Consider the following 21,552-nt stretch of genomic DNA (forward strand, 5'->3'; position numbering starts at 1 on the left):
ATATTGCTGACACTGAACGAGTGTAACATTCCTGGATAACACAGGGATGCGCTCGTTCAGAGTTTAAAATGTCGAAATATTTATGCTAACTTATGTCGAGAAAATTAGGAGGATTCGTGACTACTCCGACTAAAGGATGGCTACATGTGCATATGCATTAGGAACCTTCGTTGCCATAAATGGTGGAAATTCATTGTAATACTTGAACAAAAGTTTTCGGGTACCGCTTGGACCTTGAGAAAACGTCACTGTCATGTGACTTAAGCAGTGGGGATACACACCTCTAACAGCGGTCTTATACTACAGCGACCTTTTAAGTGCACATAATACATCTTTAAAATGTAACGTTTTAACAATGGACGCTTTAAGTAAATAATGCAACTTTCTGAAGCTAAATTAAGCGTGTTTTTGTAATTAATAAAGAGTGATTTGACACACCTGTGCATTTACTGGTTTGTGAGCCCTTTTACCGGATGAGACAGAAAAGAATGAGGTAAATCGGAGGTACACATAAAAAATGATGTGCATAAAGGTAATTACCAATTGCACGCACACGGGTCCCCTTCAAACTTGGCATGCTGCATCTGGGGGTTTTAGGTGGAGTGCAGGTGCGAGGGCTAATATCGAGTGTTAAAAAGAATGTGCTGGTGAGAGATACTTTTTTGGGAACTATACGTAGATTTCACTTGTCGAGGAAGGGCTACCGACGGGGCATTTGGTGGCAATGACGGACATTACAGAGTGCACTATGGAACATATAGGGGCTTTGAGTGCATTATGAGATAGGGCATTTATAAGAGACGTTATACCGTGCATTAGTCATCATTAGGGAAAGTATAGAGGACGTTCTGGATAGGAAAGACGTACGAGCCAGATACAACACCGGTGGGATATGTGTTGTTTAATGAAGGCCATTATGGTATAGTTGTAGTGTACCTGGTTAACACTTCATTTTGTTTTTTAAAGGAATATTATATGGCAGTCGTCTACCAATGAGGGGTGACATGAAGCACTCGACTATTTAGCAGGTGGGGTGTTTACGAGTTTTTTGGGTGAAAGTCTAGAATATGCCAGAATAATACAGGGACATTTGGTGCATAAGTCATTATGGTGGGGAATGAAGTTGTATATAAGGGCTTACATGGTAGAATGGGGTGTACTTCTGTTATGGTAAGTAAAATTATTATGAGACCTATGTATGTATGGTGGCGAATGTTGAAATATAAGTGTTGCATAAGATGGCTGTTTCAGACTGTTGTGATGTGCAAATGGGTTACAAAGAAAACGATAGGTACATCCGGAGTATGCTGATACAGGCGGTGTGTATATAGGTCATGGGCAAGTTTGGGTATATGTACAACACTGTGGGACAGGTGTAGGGGCGATCATAAAACACATGGGGTGCGGAGTGTTAATATGTTGGGACAGTTAGTGTGACAAGAAATGTTTGTTGGACAATAGACATATGTTTGAGGGGTAGTTTGGTTTAGCATATGCTTATGTGATTGAGATATTTGAATTGTAATATAATTGTGTCATTCTAATTGTGCAATTCAAATGTGTAAAATACCCACTTCGTGCACATGATCGTGACCGTCTGACAACCACCCGTTAATATTCAGCGTTCCGTTCCTCTTTAGCTTGGTTACCCCTACACCAATACCGATGCATACAAACATAGGTGAAGAATATTACAGATTAGTTGAGGAATATATGCGGGCTCTTACGGAATAGTTATGAATTTGGCAGTATTACGGGCAGTTGGATCTTTATCCAGGTAGCCGGGTGTATAAAGAGACAGCTGATTTATGAAAGTGTTATACTATTAGCAGCTGCGATAAATCGGGGCTAGCTGGGTGTATAATGGCATAACTATAACACACTCGTGATGCATTATCGGACTCTTACGTTATGATTAAAGTATTTTATAGGATGCTGGAACATATATGAGATGTTTTGTGGGATAGTATGAGTGCATGGTAAGGAAGGTTGACTTGCATAACTTAAGTCTATATGAGGCATGTAGGGTATATAAAGTTGATGTATATTATACGGTTATGATGTAAAAGATGAAGCGTATTTTGGAACAGCCAGGTTGATCGAGGTGTATGTGGCGGCGGTGTGCTGTTTGAAGGGCATAATAGGCACTTTAGGGCATTAATGAGGCGTGAACCTCCCACCCACCGGCATTAGGCGGCAGTCTCTGAGCTACATAACGAACTTTGCAATTAAACATGACCGCTGTTGATAGCTGAGGTGTAGGAAGCACGACTGGAAAGAAGCAACCAATGAATACATGACGTGTATAATGGGAATCAAAGTAACCATAGGTGTATTTAGCAAATTTGGGGTATGTAGGCGGAGATTAAAATATTAAGTGTGGTGTCTGTGCAGTCGGGGTATATCACATACATAGTAACTGGCAGATATTGTGATTGCCCAACTTATACATTAGGTGTACAGTGCGCAGCTGATGTGCATGGACTGTATCTGGGTTATGGCCAGTCGAGACTTTCACTGGATTGTTAATTGGTTAACTAAGAAGCGCACTTGGTGCGCTGTAGGAGCATCCATTCAATGAGCTCACTCTATGTTTCAATCTGCAACAAATATTTTTACAGTGGTTCATACATGAGAATAAAATAACTAGATGTAGTATGCGCTTGCTTACTGTGTGCGAACTAAGAATGCCTTAGATCTTATGGGCAAATAAGGTTTACTGGATATGCACTGTACAGCAGTCGAGTATAACACAAATTAAGCTCGATTTTAGCCTCCAATTTACCCTCCCAACAGGCTCGTTGACAGACGAGGGTTTTTCTGTTCAGTGAGCCCCTGGTAAGTCCTTCTTCTACGTCTGCTGTATGAGTCGTTCGTCTACGTCACTTCCGGCTTGAGGCCCGGTCCACGAAGTGCAACTACCACGCCCCCCAGGGAAAGCTTATTGGTAGGCAGGTCACGTAGCAACACTCTGGGACAGGGGAGGGGCGGTACTTGCGTTCCAGCCAATGGAGGTGCAGCGGAATATTCCACGGAGCTCAGTCCTTAGCAACGGCGCTGGCAACGACAGTTACGTCACGAGAGTATTATGGGCTGCCTGGGCCACTGACGGGTGTAGGGAACGGGACGGACATGGAGCTGTCGGCTGTTGGGGAGCGAGTGTTTGCAGCGGAGGCACTGCTCAAGCGTCGGGTGCGGAAGGTGAGGGAAGGGTATATGGGTAATAGGAGAGGATCAGTAAGGTAGGGCCAGTGTATACTAAAGGTCTGTCAGTGGGAGTACAAGGTGGTCTTAATACCGAAGTTGTCAGTAAGAGGTGGTTCTGGGGGAGGGACATGCTGCAGAACTGTCAGACGCGTGTGCATTTATGAGCGATGGTGGTTGCACACACATGCGATGTATTGAGATATTGGGGTGCATGTGCGTGTTTGGAGGGTATGGGCTTCACGGTCTTCAGACGGAACTTATTGGATGCATGCGCTGAAGGTACGGACGACGTAGGGGCTGTGGTACGAGGTATTTGGTACACGCAAAGAATGCTGTTCGCATGAAGTTCTTGAGGTTCATGATCTTTAAGTGTCGTGAAGATTATGGACCAAAGGTGTCGCTGAGATGAATGGAATGGACTTGTGCATGCACAGGGACTGGCCTTTAATCCCACAGAGCATTTCGCCGGTGGACAGAGGCGCTGTTTGTGGCTCTGCCACTTTCCCCAAATCCCCGATATATCTCAGGAGCCACAAAGGGTTCAAGGGAGAGAGAATAAGAGACCAGAGAAAGAGGATGGTTGGGCGAAATCGATAGCTTGAGGAGAAGAATGGAGTGGTGATAGTTTGAGCATTTTTGTCAGGTTTATTTCTGATTCCTTCGCATGCACTGGCGGTGTCATGGTGATGCATTCAGAAGGGGTCTCTGAGATGAGGCTTTTAGCGTTAGTGTATTGAGTCGAACATGCATGCAGTGGTAAGGGCTGGTCCGGTCAAACCACAGGACTGCGAATTGGGACTGTTTGGGTCATGTGGCTATTGAAGAGGGTTCTAGTATGCAGGTTGAAGGATGGGTAGCAATGAACTGGGAAAGTTAAGATCAGTGAACTTGGATTAGCAAGAAGCGTAATGAAGAGGCGAAAATGGTTCTATTTACCTAGGGGCCAACGTTGGGAGCTGAGAACAAGGCAGAGAGCAAACAGCAAGGTGACAGGGTTGGCACACGCAAACGGAGCGTGAGACTGCGTGCATTTACTGAATTTCTCTATAAGAGCGAAATTGATTTCGTGCACTGGTAATTGTGCAGTGGAGGTGTTATGGTGAACATTGATATTATATACAGGTATACTGTGTGGGAGAAGATTGATCCAGCCCTTGGATGTGTCGGAAGGATGCATTTACTGAAGAGGAGATATTGGCGGTATGGCCTGGAAAACTTAAATAGGAGGCTATACTGTATACATTGTTACGTCGTATATACAAACACCAGAGAACCGAACTTTAATGCATGCCTTGAGGTTGGTTGTGTGTGCTGGGGTTTTCTGGGTGGGTCATTGCATTAAGGAACCAGCTTGCGTGGATGCTCTGAGGGATTATGTGTTGCACGTTATGCATCCTGTACTTTTGTTATCCTTTTCTAGGGGCGGATGGAGTACCTGGTGAAGTGGAAGGGCTGGTCTCAGAAGTAAGTAACCAATATGACTCGTTTAACGCCACTTATTCACTCGCCACTCTGTGAAGGAAATCTCAGACCCATTTGAAAAGTTAGTGCCCTCGACCAAATATTAACCCCCCACACACACACACACACACAAACAAATCGTCCTTTCTTCCGACAGTGTGTGGGCCCGGTGGGTTAATCATGTCTTCTCACGTTCCAGCTGAGAATGCCCCATTTGCTGGGCCTGGTTGCTGAGAGGCACACTGGTAACGTGTTGTACCTTCCACCACCCAGACCTTTAAGCCAACAAAATATTAAGTAATTTGAAGTGGGTATTGACAACTGGGGAAAGACAACTACATGATTGTTTGATAGACTGCAAAGGCACAGTGGGGATTGTGAGAAGTTGGCCCGATATGCAACGTTCGCTATTCTAGCGACCGCTATGTATCGTTCCAACGACCCTTATGGTGTTTGGTTGTAAGTCAACCTATAGACCAGCTATCCTAGTAGCGTGGATACGAGCAGTCTAAGGCTAAAGACTCGAGAGGGCGCGTTAAGCCAGCTGTTTACCACACATGTACCCCTTGAACACCCAGTGAAAGGACACCACACAAGTGTTATGAAAATAAACAGTATATTTATTAAGAATCACAACAGCCCTGTACTCTTTATGAGGACAGGGTACTTAGCACAAACCAAATCTCTTTAGCAAATACTTTAAGTGCACAGTTAAAACAAGTGTCCGAGGACACGGAAAGGTTAAGGCAAGTCGGAAGCGAGGGACTCGGGACCCTAGAGTAAGGAGGCTATGCAGGCACTGAAATGCCGAGTTACCTAGCCACGAGGGCTGCGGCTGCACAAGTCTTACAGGCGTCGGGGTCTTCGCTGACGAGCCAGGAGCCGGAAGAAAAGGAGTTGCTGGCCGGCGACCAGTGATGAATAGTTCGTAGAGATCCAAGCCTGGATCGGAGATTGATGAAACCTGAAAGCAGAGGGGACCAAGTTCGTACTACTAGCCAGTAGTCAGAGGGTACCAGGAAGGCACCAGTTGGCCGTCACCTCGACCAGGTGAGTGGGCGACGCTAGGCTCTGCAGTCTCACGGACCAGGAGGCGTTGTCGGCGACCACGGTGGAGGTGCGAGCTGTCCCACGACGGATGACGCTGTCGGCGTCTTGAGTGGACCAGGAGGGTCCGGGGTGCTTCTCGAAAAGATGGAAGCAAGGGCCAGTCTGGAGCAACCAGACCGGCAGTGATGATTCTCGGATGTCGTCACAGAAGGACACAAGCCAGCGGCTAGTGACCAGACAACGTGCTGAGCAGCGAGCAGAAGGGCCCCACGCAGATCGTGGAGATGCTGGGGGACTGCACTTCGGAGCTGGAGCGGCTCAGGGTCGGGGCTTCTCGGACCCCAGAGCACTCACCAGAGAGTTACCTCGATGGTCGTGCTGGTTTTTAAGAGCGTGCAGGTTCTGATGATGGCCGGTCCCTCGAGGTCTCGTCGCACCCACAGATCACAGCTGAGCTGATGACGGGGGTAGAGGTCAGAGGTGCCAGGGAAGCCGGTTCTCGTCGAGCTGGGCCGTCGGATTCCTTGAGGAAGGACTTACAGCAAACCGCAGAGTTCTTAGATGGTGCCCGCTGATGCAGGGTGACTACTCCTTAGCCACAAGGGAGAAATCTTGAGAAGAGTCTTGAAGTCCTTTCGTAGAAAGTATTCTTGATTCAAAGATGATCTAATTTGGAAGGGTCCCCGCTCCGGCCTTTATCCTAAAGAAAGGGGTGGGTACATGACTAGGTCCTGCCCTAAGGGTGGGACCAGGAAGGGGGGTAGTTACACCCCTCTCCCCTGCCGGACTTTCCCCAGGCCAGGGCTGTCGCCCCTGGAACTGGTTCTAACCGGCAGATGCGTAGTGAGCCCCGGGGTGCCACTCCGCAGTCACCTTCTCGCAAAAGCCCTACCTACCCAGAATACACAAACCCTGTCTGGGACGGTGCGAACACCGCCCTCGACAGGAAACCCTTTGTCCAAGCGCTCCTCGCTGGAAGGACTCCCAGCAGCAGGAGGTCAGACTCGTGTCTGTGGTGGCAGCATCCCTTTTGTGGAGCTGAGGCTTTCGTTAACTTTAACCGGGGTTCACAGTTACGTACATGTCGTGTCCCTCTAGAAGGGCGGAATGCTAACCTCGTCGCCAGAGTTGGTGAGAGGGCAGCATCCCGATTCGTATGACACCTTACTCGACATGTCTTGATAACGCGACACCGAAGTTACCGATGTGGCACGCGTTATCATGGAACAGCCATTGGGTCTTTTCTCCGCAAGCTGCAACCGGCTCGGGCCAGAACACAGTTCACGCGAGCCCATGCACTCTGCCTTCAGGATTGTCAAGGCCTGCCATAGGAGTGACTGATAGGGACTCGGGTGTCCATTGTATGGTTAGATATAGAGCTGCTATATCTAAAGCAAAGGGTGATTACACGACTTCGCCCCAGCTGTCATGCAGCCAGTTGTGTCAAATTTAGGAGGCCAGCCAGGGGTGGCATAATACATGCTGCAGCCCCTGGCGGCCCTGGGTACACCTATGCCCTGAGTTACAGGGTCTGATAAGGTGGCCCAGTACCAATTGGTAAATGCACCTAGGGTACATATCGTAATTTAGAAAGAGAACAGCCAGGCTGTGGGTCTGATTGGCAGGCCCACAGCCAGAGAAAGTCGTAAACCAGTGAAACAAAAGCAAAAAATCTGGGTGATCATAGGATTGCAGACCCTACTCTCCTACATGACCCCCCCCCAAACGTCGGAACAACTAGCTAACCTTGACCAGGTAAGTCTTCTTGTTCTAAGTGGAAATATCTGGAGAGCCCATCGGCATTGCCATGATCAGTACCAGGTCTATGTTCCACTGTGAAGTCCATCCCCTGTAGGGAAATGGACCACCTAAGCAGTTTGGGGTTTTCACCCTTCATCTGATTTAGCCACAAGAGGGGCTTATGGTCGGTCTGAATCTTGAAGTGAGTGCCAAACAAGTATGGCCTCAGCTTCTTCAGGGCCCAAACCACAGCAAAGGCCTCCCTCTCGATAGCTGACCAATTCTTCTCTCTAGGGGTCAGCCTTCTGCTTATAAAAGCAATGGGCTGGTCTTGACCATCAAAATTCAGTTGAGAAAGAACAGCTCCCACACCCAACTCAGAAGCATCTGTTTGGACAATGAATGGTTTGGAGTAGTCCGGACTCTTGAGGATAGGCGCCGTGCACATGGCCTGCTTTAGGTCATCGAATGCTTTTTGACAGCTCGCTGTCCACTGAACCTTTTTTGGCATTTTCTTACTTGTCAGTTCATTTAATGGTGTCACGATGGAACCATAGTTCCTGACAAACTTCCTATAGTAACCAGTCAGGCCCAAGAAAGCTCGAACCTGAGTCTGGGTGGTTGGAGGAGCCCAGTCCCTGATTGACTGTATCTTGCTCTCCAGTGGCTGAACCTGACCTCCACCTACAAGGTGGCCCAGGTATACAACCTGTGTCTGCCCTATCTGGCACTTGGTGGCCTTGATAGTGAGGCCTGCTGCTTGCAGCGCCTCCAATGTCTTCCGCAGGTGGACCAGGTGATCCTCCCAGGTGGAGCTAAAGACAGCAATATCGTCAAGATACGCCGCACAGAAGTCATCCAGCCCAGTAAGGACGTGATTCACCAACCGTTGGAAGGTGGCAGGTGCATTTTTCAGACCAAAGGGCATCACCACGAACTGGTAATGCCCACCAGGGGTTGAAAATGCTGTTTTAGGCTTGGCGTCCTCAGCTAACCTGATTTGCCAATACCCAGCTGTCAGGTCAAACGTACTTAAGTAGTTGGCCGAAGCCAGCCTATCAATAAGCTCGTCTGCCCTTGGTATTGGGTGGGCGTCAGTCTTAGTGACTGCATTGAGACCCCTGTAGTCTACGCAGAACCTCATCTCTCTCTTACCTCCCTGGGTGTGAGGTTTCGGCACTAGAACTACGGGACTAGCCCAAGGGCTATCCGAGGGTTCAATGACTCCCAGCTCCAACATTTTCTGCACTTCACTTTTGATGCAGTCTCTAACGTGATCAGGCTGCCTGTAGATTTTACTCTTTACGGGCAGGCTGTCACCAGTGTCGACCTCATGGGTGCACCAATCGGTCTGACTGGGTGTCAGAGAAAACAGATGTCGGAACGACTGAAGAACCTGTTTACAGTCGCTCTGTTGATGTTCGGAGAGGCTGCCACAAAAGACAACACCATCTACCGAGCCATCGTCAGGATTCTGAGTGAGCAGGTCGGGGAGAGGGTCACTCTCCTCTTCCTGTCCCTCATCTAGGGCCATGAGCAAACTCATGTCCTTCCTGTCGACATATGCTTTTAGCCTGTTGACATGAAGCACCCTGTGGGGGCTCCGGGGAGTTCCCAGGTCGACCAGGTAGGTGACCTCTCCCTTCTTCTCCAGGATGGTGTGGGGCCCGGACCATTTGTCCTTGAGTGCTGCTGGGGCCACTGGCTCCAACACCCACACCTTCTGTCCGGGCTGGTAAACAGTCAAGACAGCCTTTTGGTCATGCCAAGCTTTTTGGAGTTCTTGGCTGGCCTTAAGGTTTTCGGATGCCTTCTCCATGTATTCAGCCATCCGCGAGCGGAGGCCGAGCACATAGTCCACTATGTTGGTTGCCGGCTTTTTGAGAGGTCTCTCCCATCCTTCCTTCACCAAACACAGGGGTCCTCTTACAGGATGCCCGTACAAAAGTTCGAAAGGGCTGTAGCCAACCCCCTTCTGTGGGACTTCTCTGTAGGCGAACAAGAGGCAGGGGATCAGGACGTCCCATCCACGCCGAAGCTTTTCCGGTAGTCCATGAATCATCCCTTTTAGGGTCCTGTTGAATCTCTCAACAAGCCCATTGCATTGTGGATGATAGGGTGTAGTGAACTTGTAGTTGACACCACATTCCTTCCACATAGCAGTTAAGTAGCTCGACATAAAGTTTGCACCTCTGTCGGAGACGACCTCCTTAGGGAAGCCCACTCTGGAGAATACTCCAACCAGGGCTCTTGCCACAACAGGTGCTGTAGTGGTCCTAAGGGGAATAGCTTCAGGGTACCTGGTGGCATGATCCACTACCACCAGTATAAACTTGTGCCCTGATGCTGTTGGTGGTTCCATGGGACCGACGATGTCGATCCCCACCCGTTCAAAGGGCACCCCCACCACAGGCATTGGTATAAGGGGGGCCTTTGTCGTGCCACCTGACTTACCACTGGCTTGGCAAGTGACACAGGAGCGGCAACACTCCTTGGTATCTTCATTCATGTGAGGCCAGTGAAAGTGCGAGACAAGCCTGTCCCACGTTTTCGTCTGGCCTAAGTGACCTGCTAAGGGAATCTCGTGGGCCAAGGTAAGTAGGAAACCACGCTGAGACAAGGGGACGACCAGCCTCCTGGTCATGCCAGGCTTGGGGTCTCTTGACTCAGTGTACAGGAGTCCATCTTCCCAGTATACCTTGTGGGTACCTGTGGCGTTCCCAGCAGCCTCAGCAGCAGCCTGCTGTCTGAGGGGTTCAAGAGAAGGGCAGTCTAACTGGTCCTTCCCCAGGTCTTCCCTTGAGGGTCCCCCTGAGCCCAAGAATTCAACTTGATCAAGTTCGAACTCCCGAGGCTCAGTTTCCCTCAATTCCTGTAGGTCAGCCTCCTCTGAGACTTGATCCTCGACCTGGGGCAAGGGGGAAGGCGCAGCCTTAACCCTACTGCTCTTTTTCTTGGGAGGTGTCTGGTCCGTTGTTCCAGGATCCAGCACCTGTTCAGTGGGGCATTTCCTGACCTGTGACCTAGTCACAGCGAACACATGTGCTGGCAAACCTAACATTTCCATGTGAGTCCGGTGCTCCACTTCTGACCATTGTGACGACTCCAAATCATTGCCCAACAAACAATCCACTGGGAGGTCTGGACTAACTACAACCTTCTTTTGGCCAGTTACCCCTCCCCAGGAGAAAGCTACAATTGCCATACTGTGATTGGTAGTGACATTGCTTGCATTGGTCACCAGGAATTCTGTACCTGGCATGATCTGTCCAGGGTCCACAAAGTTAGGCGTCACCATGGTGACGCTGGCACAAGTGTCCCTATAGGCCTGAGCCATCTTTCCATTTATGAAAGGCGTCTGTCGGTATTTGCCCAGCGTATTGGGACTTATGTCAGGGGACACGTCCGCGTCCCCCGTACTGACAAGGACAGCCTGAGTGAGTGTGCCAACTAAGTTGTCACTCCCCTCAGAACCCAGGGTTAACCCTACTAAACCCTTGGGAGGCGCACTACCACTGCTGACTGTACTAGGGGGCACAGGTGCCTTAGGGGCTGCAGTGGCAGGAGTCTGCCCTCCTCCTTTCTTGGTGCACTCACTAAACCAGTGAGATTTACTTTTACAGTACTGGCACCATCTTTTGGATTGGCCTTCTTTCTTCTTTTGGGGAGCCTGACCCCCACCCTCTTTGGGTTGTTGGGGACCTGTCGAAGACTTCTGGTCATTTTGTTCCCCCTTAGAATCTTTACCCTTTTGGTCTGCTTTCTTCTGACCACCTTGATTCTGGCCCTGGTTCTGTTTAACTCTCGTACGAACCCATCTGTCTGCCTTCTTTCCCAATTCTTGGGGAGAGGTCAGATCCGAGTCGACAAGATGCTGATGCAACAACTGGTTCTGACAATTGTTTAAAATTTGTTCTCTCATCATCAAATTATACAATCCTGCGTAATCAGTAACCTTACTGCCCAGCAACCAGCCCTCAAAAGCCTTAGTGGCACAATCGACAAAATCAGACCAGTCTTGAGCCTGCGTTTTCTGGGTATCCCTGAACAGCACCCTGTACTGCTCAGTGGTTAGGCCGAACCCTTCAAGGAGTGTATTCTTCAAGACTTGGTAATTATTAGCGTCCTCTACCCTTGTGGTGAGGAGCTTGTCTCTTCCTTTTCCTTCAAAGGAGAGCCACAAGATAGCTGCCCACTGACTCTGGGGAACGCCTTGCACAGTGCAGGCCCTCTCCAAAGCAGTAATCCATTTGTGGATGTCATCCCCTTGTTTAAAGGGGGGCACTATCTTCCCAAGGTGTTTCGTATCGAAACTCTTTTCCCTATTACTAGGTACATTGCTGCCACCAGTGGGGATTGCCCCACTTAACTGTTGCTCTCTAGCGAAAGCAAGCTTTTCCTTGGCCAGGGCAAGTTCTTCCCTTTTCGTTCTCAGTTACGAGGTGGATGAGGTCAGGATCATCTCGGGTTCCCTCGAGGGGAGGCATGTCTCCTTCTGGATTAGAAGAGCTACGAAGTTTCTCAGCTCTCCTGGCATCATAAGTCTCCAAGAGACCAATCAGAAAGGACGTTGTGGGGTTAGACCCCTGCTGAATCTTCCGGGAGTGACACAGTCGTCTTAACTCCTTGAAGCTCAGCACAGTATATCCTGAAGGGATGACCTGTGGAGGGTCAACTGACACAAGGGGAGACTCAGAGTTTCCTCCTTGGCCCGACATACTGTTTCTAGTGTGGTGTAAGTGATGCACCTACCTACACTATGTGTTTTCCTACTGATCCCTTGCTAAGAGTTGTAGCCAAGGTGTGCTAAGCCTTGAGGAGCTACAACAGCTGGTTCAGTAGAACTCCGAGTATTCTAAGCTTTAGTTATATGTACTAACAGTACTTGCGCGATCTTTAAACAAGATATTCTTAGGATACGTGTGCTAAAACAACAGCAAGCTCAAATCCCAACCGCTGCTCACCAATGTGAGAAGTTGGCCCGATATGCAACGTTCGCTATTCTAGCGACCGCTATGTATCGTTCCAACGACCCTTATGGTGTTTGGTTGTAAGTCAACCTATAGACCAGCTATCCTAGTAGCGTGGATACGAGCAGTCTAAGGCTAAAGACTCGAGAGGGCGCGTTAAGCCAGCTGTTTACCACACATGTACCCCTTGAACACCCAGTGAAAGGACACCACACAAGTGTTATGAAAATAAACAGTATATTTATTAAGAATCACAACAGCCCTGTACTCTTTATGAGGACAGGGTACTTAGCACAAACCAAATCTCTTTAGCAAATACTTTAAGTGCACAGTTAAAACAAGTGTCCGAGGACACGGAAAGGTTAAGGCAAGTCGGAAGCGAGGGACTCGGGACCCTAGAGTAAGGAGGCTATGCAGGCACTGAAATGCCGAGTTACCTAGCCACGAGGGCTGCGGCTGCACAAGTCTTACAGGCGTCGGGGTCTTCGCTGACGAGCCAGGAGCCGGAAGAAAAGGAGTTGCTGGCCGGCGACCAGTGATGAATAGTTCGTAGAGATCCAAGCCTGGATCGGAGATTGATGAAACCTGAAAGCAGAGGGGACCAAGTTCGTACTACTAGCCAGTAGTCAGAGGGTACCAGGAAGGCACCAGTTGGCCGTCACCTCGACCAGGTGAGTGGGCGACGCTAGGCTCTGCAGTCTCACGGACCAGGAGGCGTTGTCGGCGACCACGGTGGAGGTGCGAGCTGTCCCACGACGGATGACGCTGTCGGCGTCTTGAGTGGACCAGGAGGGTCCGGGGTGCTTCTCGAAAAGATGGAAGCAAGGGCCAGTCTGGAGCAACCAGACCGGCAGTGATGATTCTCGGATGTCGTCACAGAAGGACACAAGCCAGCGGCTAGTGACCAGACAACGTGCTGAGCAGCGAGCAGAAGGGCCCCACGCAGATCGTGGAGATGCTGGGGGACTGCACTTCGGAGCTGGAGCGGCTCAGGGTCGGGGCTTCTCGGACCCCAGAGCACTCACCAGAGAGTTACCTCGATGGTCGTGCTGGTTTTTAAGAGCGTGCAGGTTCTGATGATGGCCGGTCCCTCGAGGTCTCGTCGCACCCACAGATCACAGCTGAGCTGATGACGGGGGTAGAGGTCAGAGGTGCCAGGGAAGCCGGTTCTCGTCGAGCTGGGCCGTCGGATTCCTTGAGGAAGGACTTACAGCAAACCGCAGAGTTCTTAGATGGTGCCCGCTGATGCAGGGTGACTACTCCTTAGCCACAAGGGAGAAATCTTGAGAAGAGTCTTGAAGTCCTTTCGTAGAAAGTATTCTTGATTCAAAGATGATCTAATTTGGAAGGGTCCCCGCTCCGGCCTTTATCCTAAAGAAAGGGGTGGGTACATGACTAGGTCCTGCCCTAAGGGTGGGACCAGGAAGGGGGGTAGTTACACCCCTCTCCCCTGCCGGACTTTCCCCAGGCCAGGGCTGTCGCCCCTGGAACTGGTTCTAACCGGCAGATGCGTAGTGAGCACCGGGGTGCCACTCCGCAGTCACCTTCTCGCAAAAGCCCTACCTACCCAGAATACACAAACCCTGTCTGGGACGGTGCGAACACCGCCCTCGACAGGAAACCCTTTGTCCAAGCGCTTCTCGCTGGAAGGACTCCCAGCAGCAGGAGGTCAGACTCGTGTCTGTGGTGGCAGCATCCATTTTGTGGAGCTGAGGCTTTCGTTAACTTTAACCGGGGTTCACAGTTACGTACATGTCGTGTCCCTCTAGAAGGGCGGAATGCTAACCTCGTCGCCAGAGTTGGTGAGAGGGCAGCATCCCGATTCGTATGACACCTTACTCGACATGTCTTGATAACGCGACACCGAAGTTACCGATGTGGCACGCGTTATCATGGAACAGCCATTGGGTCTTTTCTCCGCAAGCTGCAACCGGCTCGGCTCGGGCCAGAACACAGTTCACGCGAGCCCATGCACTCTGCCTTCAGGATTGTCAAGGCCTGCCATAGGAGTGACTGATAGGGACTCGGGTGTCCATTGTATGGTTAGATATAGAGCTGCTATATCTAAAGCAAAGGGTGATTACACGACTTCGCCCCAGCTGTCATGCAGCCAGTTGTGTCAAATTTAGGAGGCCAGCCAGGGGTGGCATAATACATGCTGCAGCCCCTGGCGGCCCTGGGTACACCTATGCCCTGAGTTACAGGGTCTGATAAGGTGGCCCAGTACCAATTGGTAAATGCACCTAGGGTACATATCGTAATTTAGAAAGAGAACAGCCAGGCTGTGGGTCTGATTGGCAGGCCCACAGCCAGAGAAAGTCGTAAACCAGTGAAACAAAAGCAAAAAATCTGGGTGATCATAGGATTGCAGACCCTACTCTCCTACAGGGATGCTGTGTAGGCTTTTTCTTACTGAACACTCCCATAATATCCAGGAAAAGGGCACTGCCGGCCTGAAACACACCAATCGCTGGGGAAAATAACTTTGCCGTATGATTTAAATATGTTTCTCACAGAGTGTTGATGAATCAGTTTTGTACAATAACCTTTGCATTTTAAGAATTTTATGCCAGCTAGCCTGTGAGCCTATTTTTTCTCTTGTGTGGTGTAACTCTGTAAACCAACAGCAAGAACTGTTGGTTTGTTTCCAGGTTTCATGCATGTCACAGGGTAATTTGAAAGCTCTGGCTGCAAACTGCCTTACATTTGAGTCCATGTGTTCCCCGCACACCATGTAGGAGCTCTGCCTTTGGCCCCCCCCACTCAACCCCCTACCCCAAGCTCCCTTCCAGGCTTGTTTATTTCCCATCTTGGAGTCTTCACAAGGGGGTTCTTACTCCCTTTTTCTCCACTAGCTCCAATTTTGATTAAACATTGTCTCAGTGATCAGTAAGCCAACCAAACCCTTCATAGTTTATTTTATTTAGCTGTATTTTTTTGATGGTTTTACAGCCCGTTGATAGTAGACCCTCGTCTTCATAGATCCTGGCAAGCAGTAAAAAAAAGTGGATTCTTTAGCTATAAAACCACTACTTAACACATGCACAAGAAACACCAGCCTGTAGGAAATACAAATGTAACAGCTGGCAAATTATTTTATATACAAACACGTTAAACTGAAAAGTGCATTACAATCTGACACAAACCTACTTGTATCTAAAGATAGTAACATGGCTAATGTGATGAAAACTTTCTATAAAAACTGCCTATCTAGAAGATCATTTTGATGCTACTGAGAACAAAAGGTAATACATCTATCAATCAGCTCACCGTAGATTGATGTTGAACCTTAATCATCTCCCTAGAGGAAGCTGTAGACTCTTAAATGTGTCCATGCAATATGTTTCTAGGTCCAGATGGCCTCAAAACATTTTATGAGCCACTGAGTTCTATTCTAGCATTAAAACCCCATACCACTCAAAGTATTTTCAAACCGATGGGGCAGTGAAAGGCACAGTGTTCGTAAAAAAGGGAAAGATCCCACTAAAGTAGCAAATTGTTGCCCAATTTCCTTATTACGTTTGTTAGGTAATATTTACATAAATATTTGAGCAAATTAAGTTAGCTAGGTTTGTCCTTAATCATATTTAAACACAATATTCTTGAAGATTAGATTGGGAACTGCTCTAGACGTTTGTGCCACCTGTTAGAAGAAGCAAACAAACAAGATGCTTCTGCAGTAGCCATACACTTTAGCACTCAAAACTTGTTTTATAGGGTCTTCAGGTAATTTCTGACAACCTGTCGGTGTGTTCCTAACTTGATCAGACTTTAACAAAGTAATTGGGGCCTGTTTTCACCAACCATAGGTGATAGTCAGTGTAAATGATATGACTTCTGATTATTTTCAACTTTATTATGGAACGAGACCGAGTGACCATTATCACCCTCCTGTATGTATTATTACTAGGACCCATTTTTAAGTAATATCAGTCAAAAACAACATTCTAATAGTAGAGATGTTTCAAAGCAAAGACTTACATTGATTATATAATGTTTTTAAAAAAAAATCTCAAATGTGGAGTAGGATTTGTTCTGTAGCCCATGCATGATTAGGCTGTAGTGTTGGGATACTTCTTAAATGCCTATAAATTCTAAAGTAAATGTACACTGCACAAACTCTGATTTTTCCCTGATTTCCTTTAGAAAACATCAAATTTCAATTACTTTGGTTTTACCGTACAAACCTGAATGATACTAGCTCATTAATGAGAAGAAGGAACACCACAGAAAACAAAAAAGATCACTAAACTTTGGGCCCTGAATTTTCAGTCCTGGTGCGTTAGGACAGAAGCAATGAAAATATTGTAGTCCCTACAGTAAAGTATCTTTTGCAAATGCTTCTCATACAACTTTCAGAAAAAGTATTCCAAAATCTGTATAACTATCCAATCCCAATTCTTAACGGATGAATAAAAACATGGGAAACCCCGGGAAAAACGACACCAGTGCAAATTTAACTGTGGAATACATATTCCATCTTCCTGGTAATATCAAACCGCTTTTCTAGGTTTCCAACCACACAATGGCCAAGGGTTACAGTGGGTAGAGGTTTAACACTCAATTCAGCAATTTGCAAAAATCCAAATCTACCATAATCTGATATGTAGTTAAGAGTGTTCAAAGCATACTAAAGCATATTTAGAGACCATGGGACATTCATGACTCCCCCCATCTTTATATACTTGAATCCTTGGGCTCTTGTCAAAGGAGTGGTCTCTGGCTTAACAACCTGATAGTCCACCACCTGTACTCCCAACCCCTCCTGACCTATGCACAAAGTGGCCGTATACAGTGCAGACGGACAGTTCAGAGGAGGAGGAGTTATCAGGGACCTGGGACACAATAACATCATTGCACATCACAGAAAGTCTCTTTCAACTATGTGCTGTAAGCACGCACGGACACGATTTCTTTGTCCAAAGGAATCAAGTAGTGTAGCCAAAATCCAAACTTTATTTCTTTTAAAACACAGTTCTTGACAGCAGACGCGCGTTTTGCCCCCTATAAGGCTGCAAGTCATACATAAAACAGTAAATTACAATCTATATTACCAAAATATTGTTAAAAATATATAACCATTTATAATTCATCAATCCATCTAAATAGATGTTAAAATCACCTCTTAAAGTCCTATATATAGCCATATGTGACATGACCACCAATGATTTCTTCATCAGCATTCTCATGCTTGTTGTAAATCCTCATGCATTGCAGCACATCTCAATGCTGCCGCACATGAGGCACGGTAGTGCAAAACGAACAGCCACCAAGTGACAACACCAATACAAGTGCCATGCAAATAGCCCGGTTCCATTGATATGAAGCCAATAATCTCACAGAAAAGACACCCAAGGAACACAAAAGAAAAGACACACCAAAATCTATCGTCAATAATAAAACGCACCTTGAATGTACGTGCTCAATATCAGACCCTGTATGCTTCCCAGCACATCTACCCCAAAGAAAAACATAAATCAATGGGGGAGCTCACCAAATCTCCAATTTGTACAGTACTTTGTCTCCCAATACTTGTGTAGTTCACACTCCCTATAGGGACAGATATCCATATTATAGAACATGAGCAACTTTCCTTTAATTACATTCATTGTATTATCTAAGCCTATATAGAATTTCCAACTTAACCCATGTCGCATGATCTTACCTTAAAAGGAAGTCCGCCCAATATATATAATCCAATTCTAGTGGCACACTATCAGAGGTTGCGGTTGTCCTCACTTATTTTCAATGTGGAGCCATGATACGTTCCAGCTGTGATAAAAACAGATTAATTCTGTCAGCCAGATATATTATATATAAAATATCTCCCAGGTTCCCACCTGTGTGTGCCCACTTACTTCTAAATTTCATTGTGCGCTCGGATTTTGGGCATTTCTTATATCCTCACATATCTACTTCCTTACTGTGGATTCCCAACAGTCTATATATGTCCAATCATATGCTATCGCAATATGCAACTCGAGGCCCTATATTCCTATATGTAGTCCCTCGCTATCTACAATATGCTTCTCCACTTTATATTTTATGACCATTTCATTAAAGGAAACAATCCAGATTTGGTATTGCACCTCCTTTGTACATGCTCGTTCACTTTTGCTTGTCGAAGAGACGCTCCACTCATTTTTTATAATGAGTGGAGCGTCTATTCGACAAGCACGAGTGAACGAGCATGTACATAGGAGGTGCAATACCAAAACTGAAAATTGTCATAAAATATACAGTGGAGAAGCATATTGTAGATAGCGAGGGACTACATATAGGAATATAGGGCCTGGAGTTGCATAGGAGTTGCTTTGATTTGTTATGTTATGCTATGCTGTGTTTTGTTATGCTATGCTAGGTTTTGGTATGCTATGCTATGTTTTGTTATGCTATGTTTTGTTGTGTTTTATTATGCTATTCTGTCTTGCTATGCTATGTTTTGTTGTATTTGTTATGCTATGTTTTGCTATACTATTATATGTTTTGTTATGCTATGCTTTGTTCTGTTTTGTAAAGCTATGTTATGTTTTGTTATGTTATGCTATGTTTTGTTTTGCTATCCTATGCTTTGTTTTGTTATGCTATGTTTTGTTGTGTTTTGTTATGCTATTCTGTTTTGTTGTGTTTTGTTTTGCTATGCTTTGTTATGCTATGCTTTGTTATGCTTTGTTATGCTATGCTATGCTTTGCTATGCTATGTTTTGTTGTTTTATTATGCTATGCTATGTTTTGTTATGCTATGTTTTGTTATGCTATGTTTTGTTATGCTATGTTTTGTTATGCTATGTTTTGTTATGCTATGTTTTGTTATGCTATGTTTTGTTATGCTATGCGTTGTTATGCTATGCGTTGTTATGCTATGCTTTGTTATGCTATGTTTTGCTATGCTATGCTATGTTTTGTTATGCTATGTTTTGTTATGCTATGCTAAGTTTTGTTATGCTATGCTATGTTGTGTTTTGTTATGCTGTGCTTTGTAATGCTATGTTTTGTTATGTATGCTATGTTTTGTTGTGTTTTGTTATGCTATGCTGTTTTATGTCATATTATGCTATGTTTTGTTGTTATGCTATGCTTTGTTGTTATGCTATGTTTTGTTCTGCTATGTTTTGTTCTATGTTTTGCTATGCTATGCTATGTTTTGTTATGCTATGCTATGTTTTGTTATGCTATGCTATGTTTTGTTTTGCTATGCTATGTTTTGCTATGCTATGTTTTGTTTTGCTATGCTTTGTTTTGCTATGCTATGCTTTGTTTTGCTATGCTTTGTTTTGCTATGCTTTGTTTTGCTATGCTTTGTTTTGCTATGCTTTGTTTTGCTATGCTTTGTTTTGCTATGCTTTGTTATGTTATGCTATGTTATGTTCTGCTATGTTTTGGCATGCTATGCTTTGTTTTTATTATGCTATGCTACGTTTTGTTATGCTATGCTTTGTTTTGCTATCCTATCCTATGCTTTGTTTTGCTATGCTATGCTGTTGAGGGTGTGTGAGGGAGAGGGGGGTGTGAGGGTGAGGGAGGTGCAAGGGTTTGGGGGTTTGAGGGGGATGTGAGGGTGAGGGGGTGTGAGGGTGAGGGGGTGTGAGGATGAGGGTGTGTGAATGAGGGTGTGAGGGTGTGTGGGGGTGTGAGGGTGAGTGAGGGTGAGGGTGTGTGAGGGGTTGTGAGGGTGAGTAGGTGAAGGGGTGTGAGGGTGAGGGGGTGTGAGGGGAAGTGAGTGTGAGGGTGTGTGTGAGGGGTGCAAGGGTTTGGGGGTGTGAGGGTGAGGTTGTGTGAGGGTGAGGGATTGTGAGGATGTTTGAGGGGGTGTGAGGGTAACGAGGGTGAGGGTGGGTGAGGGGGTGTGAGTGAGAGGATGAGGGGGTGAGAGGGTGAGTGAGGGGGTGTGAGGGTGAGGGGGTGTGAGGGTGTGTGAGAGGGGGTGTTAGGGTGAGAGGGTGAGTGAGGGTAAGGGGGTGAGAGGGTGAGGGTGAAGGGATGTGAGGGTGTGAGGGAGGGTGTGGGGATGTGAGTGTGTGTGTGAGGGTGTGTGTGAGGGGGTGAGGGTGTGTGTGAGGGTGTGTGTGAGGGTGTGTGTGAGGGTGTGTGTGAGGGTGATGGTGTGTGTGTGAGGGGGTGTGAGGGTGAGGGTGTGTGAGGGTGGGTGTGGGTGAGAGGGTGGGTGACGGTGAGAGGGTGGGTATGGGTGGGTGAGGGGGTGAGGGAGGGTGAGGGGATGTGAGGGTGAGAGGGGGTGAGAGGGTGTGCGAGGGTGAAAGGGTGTGTGAGGGTGAGGATGAGGGGGTGTGAGGGTGAGGAGGTGTGTGAGGGTGAGGGTGAGGGTGTGTGGGGGCATGAGAGGGTGAGTGAGGGTGAGGGTGTGTGGGGGCATGAGAGGGTGAGTGAGGGTGAGAGGGTGAGGAGGTGTGAGGTTCCGAAGTAAATGGTGACAGAGCAGACATCATAAGACCGAGAGAAGAGACTGCATCGTGACTGCGTTGGTCAGTTTCAGAATCAGGAGGGGCAGAGTCAGCACAGTCTGCGAGGGATCAACGTGTCTAGAGGCCAAGCATAGCGAATGTAGCATTGCAGCTAGCAAGTCGAGTGTTTTCAAGCTGAGTGTCCCTAGAGAGATGGCAACACAGCAACAACATTTGAGGAGCAAGGCTGTAAAAGTGAAAAGCCTTTCACTTTCGTCCAGAAAAAAAACGAGACAGGTGCAGAGAACGCCGATCAAAACACAGCTTCCCCGCGAAATGGATTAAAAAAAACCAAAGCTCTCGGCATTGCTGTGGCTGGGGGGGTGGGGGCGGGGGGGCAGGAGCGCATTCCTTTGAAGTCTGATGCCAGGGCTCAGACAAATGGTGGTGTGCGATGTGCACGCGGGGGGGGGGCGGGGGAGTGGCAGCCTTTGAAGTCTGATGCCGAGGCACAGACAAATAGTGGTGTGTGATGTGGCTGGCTCTGTGCACGCGCATAGCTCACATGAACTGTACGCGATTCGCAGGCTAGATAGACTTTTCTTTTCCACTTACTATCATCTCGCCTATGTATCGCTGCGGGATGTAATAGGCGAGACCTAAAAATGATACAAATCCTCTGTGGTATTCAGTCCATTAGGGAATTTGCTGTCTAGTTCTAG

General features: G+C 47.4%; 1 protein-coding gene across 1 annotated transcript in view; it reads left to right on the forward strand.

Annotated features, from left to right (window-relative positions):
- The first annotated feature begins 3,094 nt into the window (after window positions 1–3,094).
- The window catches only part of CBX8 (chromobox 8), a 276,864-nt gene continuing 258,406 nt past the window's right edge, over window positions 3,095–21,552 (forward strand). Inside the window, exons 1-2 of the mRNA XM_086931058.1 lie at window positions 3,095–3,201; window positions 4,628–4,671. Coding sequence (XP_086787184.1) covers window positions 3,133–3,201; window positions 4,628–4,671 — 113 coding nt within the window. The 5' untranslated portion in view covers window positions 3,095–3,132. The remainder of the gene's footprint in view (window positions 3,202–4,627; window positions 4,672–21,552) is intronic.

Source organism: Lissotriton vulgaris, chromosome 7 (genome assembly GCF_964263255.1).
Source record: "Lissotriton vulgaris chromosome 7, aLisVul1.2, whole genome shotgun sequence".
Taxonomy (NCBI): Eukaryota; Metazoa; Chordata; class Amphibia; order Caudata; family Salamandridae; genus Lissotriton; species Lissotriton vulgaris.